The sequence below is a fragment of the Erinaceus europaeus genome, chromosome X (assembly GCF_950295315.1).
Source record: "Erinaceus europaeus chromosome X, mEriEur2.1, whole genome shotgun sequence".
NCBI lineage: Eukaryota > Metazoa > Chordata > Mammalia > Eulipotyphla > Erinaceidae > Erinaceus > Erinaceus europaeus.
In genome coordinates, this window is record NC_080185.1 from 96,736,993 (window position 1) to 96,750,367 (window position 13,375).

General features: G+C 42.4%; 1 protein-coding gene and 1 long non-coding RNA gene across 4 annotated transcripts in view; one reads left to right on the forward strand and one right to left on the reverse strand.

Moving 5' to 3' along the window:
* LOC132535729 (uncharacterized) overlaps positions 1-10,780 on the reverse strand; it is a 133,743-nt gene extending 122,963 nt beyond the window's left edge. Inside the window, exons 1-2 of the long non-coding RNA XR_009547450.1 lie at positions 10,706-10,780; positions 3,340-3,516 (exon numbers count right to left, since the gene is read on the reverse strand). This is a non-coding gene — a long non-coding RNA (uncharacterized LOC132535729). The remainder of the gene's footprint in view (positions 1-3,339; positions 3,517-10,705) is intronic.
* Positions 10,781-10,847: 67 nt separating this feature from the next.
* The window catches only part of MED14 (mediator complex subunit 14), an 82,921-nt gene continuing 80,393 nt past the window's right edge, over positions 10,848-13,375 (forward strand). For 2 of the 3 annotated variants that reach the window (XM_060182598.1, XM_007521103.3), the window contains exon 1: positions 10,848-11,513. In XM_060182598.1, the coding sequence (XP_060038581.1) occupies positions 11,299-11,513 (215 nt within the window). In that variant the 5' untranslated portion in view covers positions 10,848-11,298. The remainder of the gene's footprint in view (positions 11,514-13,375) is intronic. The other variant, XM_016187265.2, reaches the window with a different exon arrangement.

The window sequence follows — 13,375 nt, forward strand, 5'->3', positions numbered from 1 at the left end:
TTTTTTGCCACCAGGGTTATTGCTGGGGCTCGGTCCCTGCACTACAAATCCACTGCTCCTAGAGGCTATTATTCCCCTTGCTGTTGCCCCCCCCCCTTTTTTAATCATTGTTGTGGTTATTATTGTTGTTGTTACCGATGTCCTTCTTGTTGGATAGGACAGAGAAATCGAGAGAGAAGGGGAAGATAGAGGGGGGAGAGAAAGACACCTGAGATCTTTTTTTTTTTTAATTTTTAACTTAAAATTTTTTTAAATATTTATTTATTTTCCCTTTTTTTCCCCCACTGTTATAGTTGTTACTGATGTCATCCTTGTTGGGTAGGACAGAGAGAAATGAAGAGAGGAGGGGAAGACAGGGACGGGGAGAGAAAGACAGACACCTGCAGACCTGCTTCATCGCCTGTGAAGCGACTCCCCTGCAGGTGGGGGGGGGGGGGCTCGAACCGGTCCTTGAGCTTTGCGTCATGTGCACTTAACCCGCTGGGCTACAGCCCCACTCCTGACACCTAAGATCTTAAGCAGTGCTCTGGACTCTGTCTCAAATATATAAGTAAATCTTTAAAAAATAAAGCAAAATGAATAAATTATAAGATTCTACTATACAGAATGGTGCTACAGTTAATAATAATGTATTATAATGTAAAACATTAATTCCCCAATAAAGAAATAAAATAATAATAATAATGTATTATATATTTTAAAGTTGATTAGAGATCTTAATTGTTCTTATTATAAACACACAGGACTATGTACAATAGAAAAAAGATATTGAGGTTTAGCATAGTTAGAAATTTTAAGATTAAAAGTTTCTTTTTTTAATTCCTTACAAGTACTACTTCTAGACATAAAACCAGAATTGGCAAGAAAAAAAAAAATGATACTTTTGCTGGGGCGACAGCATAATGGTTCAGCAAAAGACTCTCAAGGCTGAGGTTCTGAGGTCTCAGGTTCCATCCCAAGCACTACCATAACCCAGAACTGAGCAGTGCTCTGGTTTCTATTTAAGACAAACAAAACCATTTCATACTTTTATCTTTTTTAAAAATATTTTTTCGTATTATCTTTTAAAATTTTTTATTTATTGTATAGAGACAGTCAGAAATCAAGAGGAAGGGGGAGACAGAGAGGGAAGGAGACAGAAAGACACCTGAAACCCTGCTTCACCACTCGCAAAGCTTTCCCCCTGCAGGTGGAGACCGGGGGCTCAAACCCAGGGCCTTGCACATTGCAACATGTGCGCTCAACAAGGGCCATCACCACTCGGCCCCCCCTTTTTTAAACCTATTTTACACCTGAAACTTCCTTGTAGTTTTACTTAAAAAACAAAGATTTGGGAGTTGGGTGGTGGCGCAGCGGGTTAAGCACACGTGGTGCAAAAGCGCAAGGACCGGCATAAGGATCCCGGTTCGAGCCCCTGGCTCCCCACCTGCAGGGGAGTCACTTCACAAGCGGTGAAGCAGGTCTGCAGGTGTCTGTCTTTCTCTCCCCCTCTCTGTCTTCCCCTCTTCTCTCCATTTCTCTCTGTCCTATCCAACAACAACGACATCAATAACCACAACAATGCTAAACAACAAGGGCAACAAAAGGGAAAATAAATAAATATTTAAAAAAATTTTTAAAAGCCAAAGATTTATTCATTTATTTTACATTTATTTGAGAGGGAGAGAGAGAGAAGAAGGGAAAGATATCAGAGTATCACTTATCTTGGGCATCTATGGTACCAGGGATTGAATCTGACATTTTGGGGCCTTGGGCATGTAATTTCAGTTCTCTAATGATGAGATATTTCCATGGTTCTTATAATTTTATTCCTTTTAATCCAAGTTTAGCTTTTTAAATACTCTATAAATTATAAAAATATTTTTGAAAATATGGAATATCCGTGGTCCAGGAGGTGGTATAGTGGATAAAGCATTGGACTCTCAAGCATGAGGTCCTAAGTTCAATTCCCGGCAGCACATGTACCAGAGTAATGTCTGGTTCTTTCTCTCTCTCCTCCTATCTTTCTCATTAATAAATAAATAAATTCTTTTTCTAAAAAAAAAAGAAAATTGGAGTCGCAGCGGGGAGTCAGGCTGGGCCGAGGCCGGGGTGCCGGGGCAGGTGGCCGGGTGGGGGCGGCGTTTGCGGAGGAGGTCGGGGCGGGGTGCGTGCCCGGGGCGGGTGGGGGTCGGGGCCTCGGGGACGGGAGCGCGGGGTCCGGAAAAAAAAAAAAAAAAAAAAAAGAAAATATGGTATATCCAATAGTGTATGTTAAATGACTATTCACCAGGAAAGAAAAATACCTGTTGTTGAATGTAAAACATTAATTCCCCAATAAAGAAATAAATTAAAAAAAAAAAAAGAAAAATACCTGCAACTTTGGTTGATCACACACTCTCATTTTTTTTTTACTTTTATTTCTTTATTATTGGATAGACATAGAGAGAAATTGAGACGGAAGGGGGAGATAGGGAGAGAGGGAGAGAGAGAGAGAAACAGAGGGAGAGAGAGAAACAGAGGGAGAGAGAGAGAGAGAGAGAGAGAGAGAGAGAGAGAGAATGAGTCACCTGCAGCCCTGCTTCACCACTCGTGAAGCTTTCCCCCTGCAGGTGGGGACCAAGGGTTTGAACCAAGGTCCTTGCACACTGTAATGTGAGTGCTTAACCAGGTGCGCCACTGCCTGGCCCCCATTCTCAATTTTGTGTATAGCTTTTTATCGTGTAATTCCTAATATACACAAAAAACTAGAGTAAGAACAGAGTATATGACAATCTTTCATGTATCCATTGTCAGCTTTAACAGTTGTTCACATTCCACCAATCCTATTTCATCGACCTCCCCATGATTTGTGTGAAGTAATTTTTTTTCCAGGTTCACATTACTGAGTTATAGAGTACGTACCTTGCATGTGTAACATCCTGAATTTGATCCTAGTACCTCTTAGCAAGAAAGTCAAAAGCAAACAGGATAATTCTTTAAATGTAACACAATTTAATCAGAGTAAAACTAGCTAAATTACAGTAGTTTGAGCATAAATATTTAAGGAAAAAATAGACCACCATAAATAACAGAATGGGATCTGGTCTCTCTTGCTAACACATTTTGCTGTTAGTTGAAATGTTTTGGTCAAGTGTTTATGATTTGACATTAAAATAATTACATGTTTATTTCTATCCTTAAAAAAAAATCTAACCGTTTACAGAGCTTTGGTGGTAGGTGTGTTCTGGAACTATACACTGTAATCTAACAATCTTGTAACAAACTATTAATAACAAATACATTTTTAAAAATATGACTTAAAAGGTGTTGTTCCTAAGAGATAACGCTGATCACAGTTAATATTTATAAATTACTTACTGTGTTAAGCCTGTTGCTAATGTTAATCATTTATTCTTCAGGGTCATCTTCTGCAGTCAATGCTAGTATCACAGGCGGGGAAACTGCGATGCAGAAAAATGAAGAAACTTGCTGGAAAGCATTCAGATCATAAATGGTCAAGCTAAAATTTTATTTTGAGTGGTCTGATTTCAGAGGCTGTATGCAAAGGGGAAAAGAGAGAGAGAGAGAGAGAGAGGAGACTACTTCAGTATTTGATGAAAACAATGCTATCTGCTCACCAGAACGTTTTTCTCCCTAACACACAGGAAGACTGTATTTCCCAGTTCCCTAGCCTTTCCATGGGCCGTGTGAGTATTTGTCATCATTGATTCTTGGGTGGATATAAAAGCAATCTCTCAGGTCTTCCTAGACAGAAGGACCCCAGATCACTGAATTGTCACTTTAAAAGAGCTTCTCTATCAGGGACATCTTGTTTGTAACTAGAGCACTGCTCAGCCCTAGCTTATTGTGGTGCTGGGAGTTGAACCTGGACCCTTTTATTGCCATAGGCAAGGAAGTACTTGGGCATAACCATATGCTATCCATCAAGTACCTTTAAAAAATATATTAGTCATTAATGAGACGGAGAGAAATAGAGACAAGGAGAACCAGAGCATCCCTTTGGCATGTGCGGTGTTGGGAATAGAACCTAGATCTTCAAACGTGCAAACTGTGTACTTTGCCACTGCACCACCTCCCCGGCTCTCCATCCGGTGTTTGAGATCATGAGAAATAAACTCTGTAGCCAGTATACACCATACTGATAAAGGCACTTTAATTTTTTAACTATAACTTTAAAAATATTTTATTTATTTATTCACAGAGAAGATACACAGAGAGAAAGACTCAGACATCACTCTGGTACACGTACTGCTGGGAATTGAATTTGGGACCTCATGCTTTAGAGTCCAGTGCCTTATCTACTGTGCCACCTCCCAGACCACACAAAAATGATAATTTTTTTAAATACTAAAAAGTACAGAAGAAGTTGCCAATCACATTTCTATCCCAGATCTGCTAAGACAGTGCCATATTCCCTTTTTTTTTTTTTTTGCCTTCAGAGTTATTGCTGGGGCTCATGCCTGCCTGCACTATGAACCCACTGTTCCTGTGGCCATTTTTACAACTTTTTTCTTTTTGATAGGACAAAAAGAAATTGAAAAGGGAGGGAAAGATAGAAAGGGAGAGCTAGGAGCTTGAACCCATATCCTTGAACTTCCTATCATGTGTGCTTAACCCGGTGTGCCACTGCCCAGTCCCCTTTTTCCCTCTAACCCCAGAGCACTGTTCAGCTCTGGCTTATGGTGATGCTGGGATTGAACCTGGGACTTTGGAGACTCAGGTATGAGAATCTCTTTGTATAAGCATTATGCTATCTACCCCTGCCCTTCAGGATTTTCTTCAAGAAGTTCATTAGAAAAAATTGCTAGCTGACGGAAGTTGGGCGGTAAGTGCAGTGGGTTAAGCGCACGTGGCGCAAGGCACAAGGACCGGCCTAGGGATCCCGGTTCGATCCCCCCCCCACCACTGCAGGGGTGACGCTTCATAGGCAGTGAAGTAGGTCTGCAGGTGTCTTCCCCTCCCCTCTCCATTTCTCTCTGTCCTATCCAACAACGACAACAATAATAATAACTACAACAATAAAATAAGGGCAACAAAAGGGGATAAATAAATATTTTTAAAAACCTGCTAGCTTCTTCTAGTGTTTGCCCTTCTTCCGTAGCCAGTCAACGGCGTCAGGTTGAGCCTGATGTAAAGTTTCAAGACCTCCTTTGAATCTGGAGAGGTGGCAGTCGTTGACTATGTGGGTCATAGTCTGTCTGTAGCTGCAGGGGCAGTTAAACCAATAAGCATCCTCTTGTTCTTTATTCTTCCCTAGGAGTAACTACTGAGCTGAAGGTAGTATCTGTCATCCTCACTTGCATTTTTAAACTTTTACTACAACTTCATCAGTCATACATTGTTATCTTACATGCATTTTAAATAAACATAAATGATATAAAAAGATCACTTTTTCATTCAGTATTCAGTATTGCTTTGGTACCTACGTGTAATTCTTTCATTTGAATAGTTCCATAGGAATATAGAAATTTGGGGCCAGGAGGTAGCACACCTGGTTAAGCCCACACATTATAGTGTGCAAGGACCTGGGCTCAAGCCCCTGATCCCCACCTGCAGAGGGAAAACCTCATGAGCAGTGAAGTAGGGCTGCAGGTGTCTCTCTGTCTCTTTCCCTCTCCCTTCTCAATTTCTCTGTCTCTATTCAATAATAAATAAATAAAACTTAAAAAAAAAGAAATATAGAAATTTATCCATTCACTGATAAGACTGCATATATATTTTTCCCCTTGCTTCCATAAACAGTGCTATGATGAACTTCCCTGTACATGCCTATTGTAATATGGGCACCCAACCAGCTGCGCCACCCCCCGGCGGCCCCTGTACATGCCTATTATAAAAATCAGGAAACGGGGCGGGGGTAGATAGCATAATGGTTATGCAAACAGGCTCTCATGCCTGAGGCTCCAAAGTCCCCGATTCAATCCCCCCCGCACCATCATAAGCCAGAGCTGAACAGTGCCTGGTTAAAAAAAAAAAAGAAAGAAAAGGAAAATCAGGGGAGTCGGGCTGTAGCGCAGCGGGTTAAGCGCAGGTGGCGCAAAGCACAAGGACCGGCATAAGGATCCCGGTTCGAACCCCGGCTCCCCACCTGCAGGGGAGTCGCTTCACAGGCGGTGAAGCAGGTCTGCAGGTGTCTATCTTTCTCTCCTCCTCTCTGTCTTCCCCTCCTCTCTCCATTTCTCTCTGTCCTATCCAACAACAACAACAACAATAATAACTACAACAATAAAAAAAAAACAAGGGCAACAAAAGGGAATAAATAAATAAAATAAAATAAAAGAATACGTAAAAAATAAAAAGAAAAGGAAAATCAGGAAACGGGAGTTGGACCTGGAAGCAACCCAGGTGTCCAACAACAGATGAGTGGCTGAGCAAGTTGTGGTATATATACACAATGGAATAAAAAATGGTGACTTCACCGTTTTCAGCCGATCTTGGATGGGCCTCGAAACATTCATGTTAAGTGAAATAAGTCAGAAACAGAAGGATGAATATGGGATGATCTCACTCTCAGGCAGAAGTTGAAAAACAAGATCAGAAAAGAAAACACAAGTAGAACCTGAACTGGAATTGGCATATTGCACCCAAGTAAAAGACTCTGGGGTGGGTGGGGAGAATACAGGTCCATGAAGGATGATAGAGGACATAGTGGGAGTTCTACTATTATATGGGAAACTGGGGAATGTTATGCATGTACAAACTATTGTATTTACTGTTGAATGTAAAACATTAATTCTCCAATAAAGAAATTTAAAAAAAAAGAAAGGAAACGGGAGTTGGGCAGTAGTGCAGTGGGTTAAGCGCATGTGGCACAAAGCACAAGGGCCGGAGTAAGGATCCCAGTTGGAGCCCTCAGCTCCCCACCTGCAGGGAAGTCACTTCACAGGCGGTGAAGCAGGTCTGCAGGTGTCTGTCTTTCTCTCCCCCTCTGTCTTCCCCTCCTCTCTCCATTTCTCTCTGTCCTATCCAACAACAACGACATCAATAACCACAACAATGTTAAACAACAAGGGCAACAAAAGGAAAATAAATAAAAATTTAAAAAAGATTAGGAAATATAAAATCAGATATTAAAAAGGAGACATTTGTAAATGACACCAGAGAAATAAAAACAAATGTCACTTGGAGCCTTTGTGTACAAATATATGATGAAGAAAATTCTCAAATTCACAAAAGTATAACTGAAGACCTTAAATGCTTGTAATATAATAAATAAAAAATAACTACAACAATAAAAAACAAGGGCAAAAAAAGGGAAAATAAATAAATATTAAAAAATTTTTAAAAATCAGGAAACAAGTATGTCAGGTATCTGGCACTGTGAACCTAGCACCTTGGGAATGGCTTGAAAATGGATTGAACTAGTGAAATAAGTCAGAAACAGAAGGATGAATATGGGATGATCTCACTCTCAGGCAGAAGTTGAAAAACAAGATCAGAAGAGAAAACACAAGTAGAACCTGAACTGGAATTGGCGTATTGCACCAAAGTAAAAGACTCTGGGGTGGGTGAGTGGGTGGGGAGAATACAGATCCAAGAAGGAACACAGAGGACCTAGTGGGGGTTGTATTGTTATATGGAAAACTGGGAAATGTTATGCATGTACAAACTATTGTATTTACTGTTGACTGTAAAACATTAATTCCCCAATAAAGAAATAAAAAAAAAATGGATTGAACTACCAACGCCCATGTCCAGTGGAGAAGCAATTACAGAAGCCAGACCTTCCACCTTCTGCACCCCATAATGATCCTGGATCCATGCTCCCAGAGGGACGGAGAACAGGAAAGCTTTCAAGGGAGGGAATGGGATATGGAACTCCGGTAGTGGGAATTGTGTGGAACTGTACTACTCATCCTACAGTCTTGTCGATCATTATTAGATCAACAACAACAATAAAAAACATGAGTAAGGTTACAACATAGTGAATAGGGGAAAGCAGGCAAGAACAACTCTGTCAATGGCTACAGAGGCCATAGTGAGAAGTGTGGCTTTTCCTCTCAATGCAAAGATCTCAAAGCACTCTCATCTCTTCTAGATTGGCCAGACAATATTCCAATGTTCTTAGTATTCTGAGTAGACTCCCTCAACTTTACGAGGAAAACTGAATGAAGCATCTGCTGAATGAGTGCAGGCACTGAGCTTGCTCTCCACTTTGGAATTGATTACTACCTTATAAATAGAAAGAAAAGACATTTGTAATGACTTCCCTGTCCTTTGGTGTGTTTTTCCTCCATACTTTGCAATTTGTTCCTTTTATTAAAATCAGACAGACTTTGTGAAAGATCAAAATGTTTAGGTGTGAATTAGGTGAGGAACTTTACAGAGGAACAACTGAAAAAAAACATAAATAAAAGAATAATGTACAGGGCTGGAAAGACAGCATAATAGTTCTGCAAAAGACTTTTATGCCTGAGGCTCTGAGGTTCCACATTCAATCCCCAACACCACCTAAACCCGAGCTGACCAGTGCTATGGTCTCTCCCTCCCCCCCCCCCACCGTGGATCTCTCTCATTAAAATAAATAAAAAATTTTACGAGTCCTTTAAAAAAAGATGCACATACACTATATTCAAAACATTCTACTGTAGACTTAAAAATTAGAAACCATTTCCAAAAGTGACTTGACTCTGAGCCACTCCTTTCTTGCCCTTGTTGTTTTGTTGAAGTTATTATTGTTGTAGTCGTTGTTGGATAGGACAGAGAGAAATGCAGAGAGGAGGGGAAGACAGAGAGGGAGAGAGAAAGACACCTGCAGACCTGCTTCACTACCTGTGAAGCGACTCCCCCTGCAGGTGGGGAGCTGGGGCTCGAACCGGGATCTTTATGCCAGTCCTTGCACTTTGCACCATGTGCGCTTAACCCGCTGCGCTACAGCCCGACTCCCTGAGCCACTCCTTTCTTAATCAGCAAAACATGCTAATACGTGCTCTCCATTCCCATACACTTCTCCCACTAGTTCTTCAAAACACTTGTCTGTTGGCTGTACTCTGTGGTTGGGAGGTGAGCAGGCACCTCATCTGGGAATTTTTATTTGTATTACTTCCTTATCTACGACTCAAGCACAGCATAAGCCTTAGAATTACACCTGCAGCTTCCCTTTATTTTTCTTTAGACTAAAGTTGTACCTTTAAAGTTGTACCTTTCAAGATTTGACAGTATCAAATTTAAGTTTCAACAAACTCTAATGGGATGGACACAAATGAAATTTTCTCTTTCAACAGTCCCCCACTACCCTTCATCGATTTCTTTCTTTCTCATACTTCCAGCAGAACTTTACTGCCAAACAATGATACCAAAATGCAGTCTGCAGCGGTGTTTAATGTATGCACTAAGGAGGGAGTGGAAATCTTAACATCACACAGACAAGTGGTAGAAAAGACTTCTTGGGGATAGATAGCAAAATAGTTATACAGAGTCTCTCATGCCTGAGGCTCAGAAGTCCCAGGTTTAATCCCCATGTACTACCATAAACCAGAGATGAACAGTGCTTGCGGGGGGGGGGGGGGGGGTGTGTGTGTCTGGGTGGAGGTGGAAAAACAGCAGAAAAGACTTCTTGAGAACCATTTTGTATAACCATTTACCTTTTGCATGACCACCAGGTTTGCTTGTTTTTAAAACTGATCAATATTTTTTTGAGAGGAAAACTTTTAACAAGGGTAACAGTCCAGCTAATTTATAAAATATTTTGCTCCCCCCCCATAAACAGAAGGATGATACAGTCTTGATGATACAGTCTCCGCTCTGTAAAGACTGCACCCAAAGTGAATATAATGATCCCAGTGCCTTTTGATAGGTCCCATGACAATATTGTAATGTGTAAATATTCTTTAGGTTCACAAAGGAGGGTACAAGTGATTACACCCCAAAGATCATACCCTCCAAAAGACAGATTAATGGTTAAGAATTACACAAGAGGACAAAGACAAAAGCAATTTAACCTCAACTCTTACACCGATGAGAATTAACAAAAACAAGATGTTTGAAAAGGGTCGCAGCAATTTAGGCTTTTAACATTGGACTTCTACTTTAGCTGTACATTAGTATCACCTAGTATTTTTTTTTTCACCCTGAAGCCCAGACCTCACATGAGAACAATGAAGACCGAATCTATGGGGAGTGACAGTGGCATAAATATCAACAGCCCAAGAATTTTTAAGAGTCCCCTCTCAGCCCGAGATTCCGAATCGGTGTTTTTTTAAAAAAATAGGAAACAAAGTATTAAGGATTTTGAGGGCGATGGGGAGAGTGGAAGTGGGGCATTATAGATAAATTGAAAGCCCTTGGAGGGTAGGGCGACTCCTGAAAGAGCAGAGACAAGAACTCAGTAAAACCTAACGGTAGTGGACATAAAGGATATTTCTGTGGCCGAACTGCAGGGGTCTTAGGGGTCGATAATGAGCTCAGCATATATCCAATTCTAATAAATTGAAAGTATACTGCCAGCGGCGCTGCTCCTACCCCCAATCGCATCTTCTCGCATCTTTTCCCACAGTTAGAAAAAAAAAAAAAAAGAAAAATGACGGAAACATTTTCTATCCCACGGAAGGCGCATGGGCAGACGGTGGGCGGTGCCAAGATCTGAGAAGTCACCAGCGCGCAGCCGCTATAATTTCTTCGCGATCCCAGGACCCCCCCCTCCCCAATTCACGAATATCTACTCTGAGACCTCCCCCCGCAAACGTGTTTGTACCCCACGGGGAAACCCTAGGAGATATCTCACCCCAAATTGGAGCTTTTTAAACCCGGAATACCGGGGAGCAGGGGCGGAGCCACTGCTGACGTTCTAGCTGACGAGCAAGCACCGCCCCCACACTCGCTTCCGGCTGCTCGCAGCTTGGGCTTCCGCTTTTCCCTCCCTCGCGCGGGCCCCGCCCCACTCCCACGCGCCCCCAAGCGCCCTGGCGCGGGACAGTCGGGAAAAAAGGCACAGGTTGCTATAGGAAGTACCCCCCGCAGGTTCCCCTTCCGTTCAGCCTAACGACTTCCGCTTTGAGCCGTCAATATGGACGCTGCGGCTCTTTTGCAAAGGGGCCTCTGATCGGTGGCAGAGGCGCAGCTTCTCTGCAGCGGTCGCCCTGCTTTCCCCGCCCCCCCCAGTCCCCTCCCCTCCTATCGCTCCGTCTCAGGGGCCGGCGGGCTCGGCGCTACATGGGGGCGGGCCTCGGCGACCGGCGTACGGCTTCCTGTTCAGAGGCGGCCCAACGGTAGGCGGCGGCGACTCTGCCCGCGCCCGTTTAGGCGCGGTGACCGAGCGCCCGGGAGGCTTCAGGTCCGCATCTTGTGCCGCTGCGCCAAGCCCGGCCCTGTGCCGCCATGGCCCCAGTGCAGCTGGAGAACCACCAGCTGGTCCCGCCCGGAAGCGGCGGCGGAGGCAGCAGCGGCCCCGCATCAGCTCCAGCACCTCCACCTCCCGGGGCCGCCGTGGCGGCGGCAGCTGCAGCTGCGGCTAGTCCCGGCTACCGGCTGAGCACTCTCATCGAATTTCTGCTACACCGGGCCTACTCGGAACTCATGGTATTGACGGATCTGTAAGTGCAAGAAACCCATGCCTGCTCCCCTGCCTCCCCCCACTTCCCGCCCGACCCGCTGAGAGCTTTGCATCTCAAGTCTCCCCAAGAAGTTATGCTTTCTCTTCTCCGCTGGGCTGCCCAGTCTAGTACTGCTGAACTCACGAGGCTCAGCGGAGGTGGACTGGGAGTTGGGGTATTTTTCTGAAGGTGAAGCAACGGAGATGTAATTATGTGTGTTTTTAGACTTTTAACAGAATATTCCTATCTTTGAAGTTTTTGCTCAAGTTGCCAGCCGAACCCTCTTGATTTCTTGTCTGGAGACTGTTTAGCTTAAAGCTCCAGATTTGTTAGGAATACATTATTATTTGAATACATATTCAAAATTTAAAAAATTCCAAAGACGGAGGGTTTGGGGGCAAGCTGTTTAGTCTTTTGATGGGACACTTTAAATGTGAGCTGTAATAGCTTTAAGTTTGAGCTTAGGCCATACATTGTGTATAAAGTAATTCAAATTTTTGGATTCCAAAATATTTTGCCTGAAATGTTTGAGAGTGTTTGAAGTCTTCACACGTTTGGTGTAAGTGAAGCATTTTTGTAAATGGCCTGCTGTTACTGTTTTTTGAAGCATAGAGAGAGTTTCTAAATTGCCAAATTACTCCTGGAATGCCTTGGGACATGAGAGTGTGGAAAAAAAAAAGGCAGTGTAAGATTTGAGGGTTGTACGTACTTTGATTATTGTTTTACATTTCAAAGTCTTAAATTGAGACAAAGTAAGAATTGTTTCTTAGTTTTTACTTTGAACTGTTGTGAGGCTCTAGAGTCACTTCTGTTAAAGTTACATTACTAAGTTGATACTATGTTGTAAAGTGTCATTGCTGCTGGACACTGTTAAAATACTTGTATATATTCTTGCTCAACTTGGATATACTGTATTTTATTGAATGGGAAATAGAGAAGCCTACTCCTGTCTAATGAGAAGCTTAAATAACTGTCATGATTAGGGATTACGGAGCAATATATTTCTGTGCCCCACTTCTTGCTGGATTACTTAAAAAAAAAGCATAACCATGACAAAAGTTTGTGGATGTCACCTGTCAGCCATACGTGTAACTGGAAAAGTGTTGAAATTGCTGCTGTTGGTGGTTGTGTAATTTGTATAATTTGCTTTGATAGAGGGGTTTTTGTAAATTCAAATTCCTTGTTCACATTCTCCAGATTCTTTGAATCTTTGTGGTGGTGTTACTGTCCTAGGACTTCATGGGAGATGTCTATTTTTTACTTTGAAACAGGTATATATAGTCTTAGTCCCATACCCTTTATATGATCCTGACTTGCGTACTTTATTTCCAGCACAAATTCTCTCCACTGAGCTCCAGACTACATCCTGAGGCCTATATTTAAACACCTAGTGGGCATTCAAATGGACTAAACCCAGAACTAAACTTCTGAGTATACTTGACTACCCAATCTTTTACTAAATAGTATCTTTGCTCTTCCTCTTGTTACCTAGACCCCCATTTCTTTCCATCCTATACCCAGTACATCAGCAAGTCTTGACATCATCTCTTGCATTTGCCCACTTCACCTATGTTACAGCAGTAGCCAGCTGTTATCTCTCTGCTGCTGCTCTCGCTCCTCTTCGTTTTTTCATCCATAAAATAGCCTGAGTGGTCCTTTTACACTTGCTCTATACACAAGACTCCCCAGTGGTTCCCCATCTTACTTAAAGTCGCGTGTATATTTTCACACTCTGAAATCATTACAGTGAATTCTGACCCTATTCTGAAGAGATTAACAATCTGATTTTGTCCCCAGGCATTCCATAGTTAATTTGATGACATATAAATTCCATACATAAAGACCATTTATCATAAAATTTA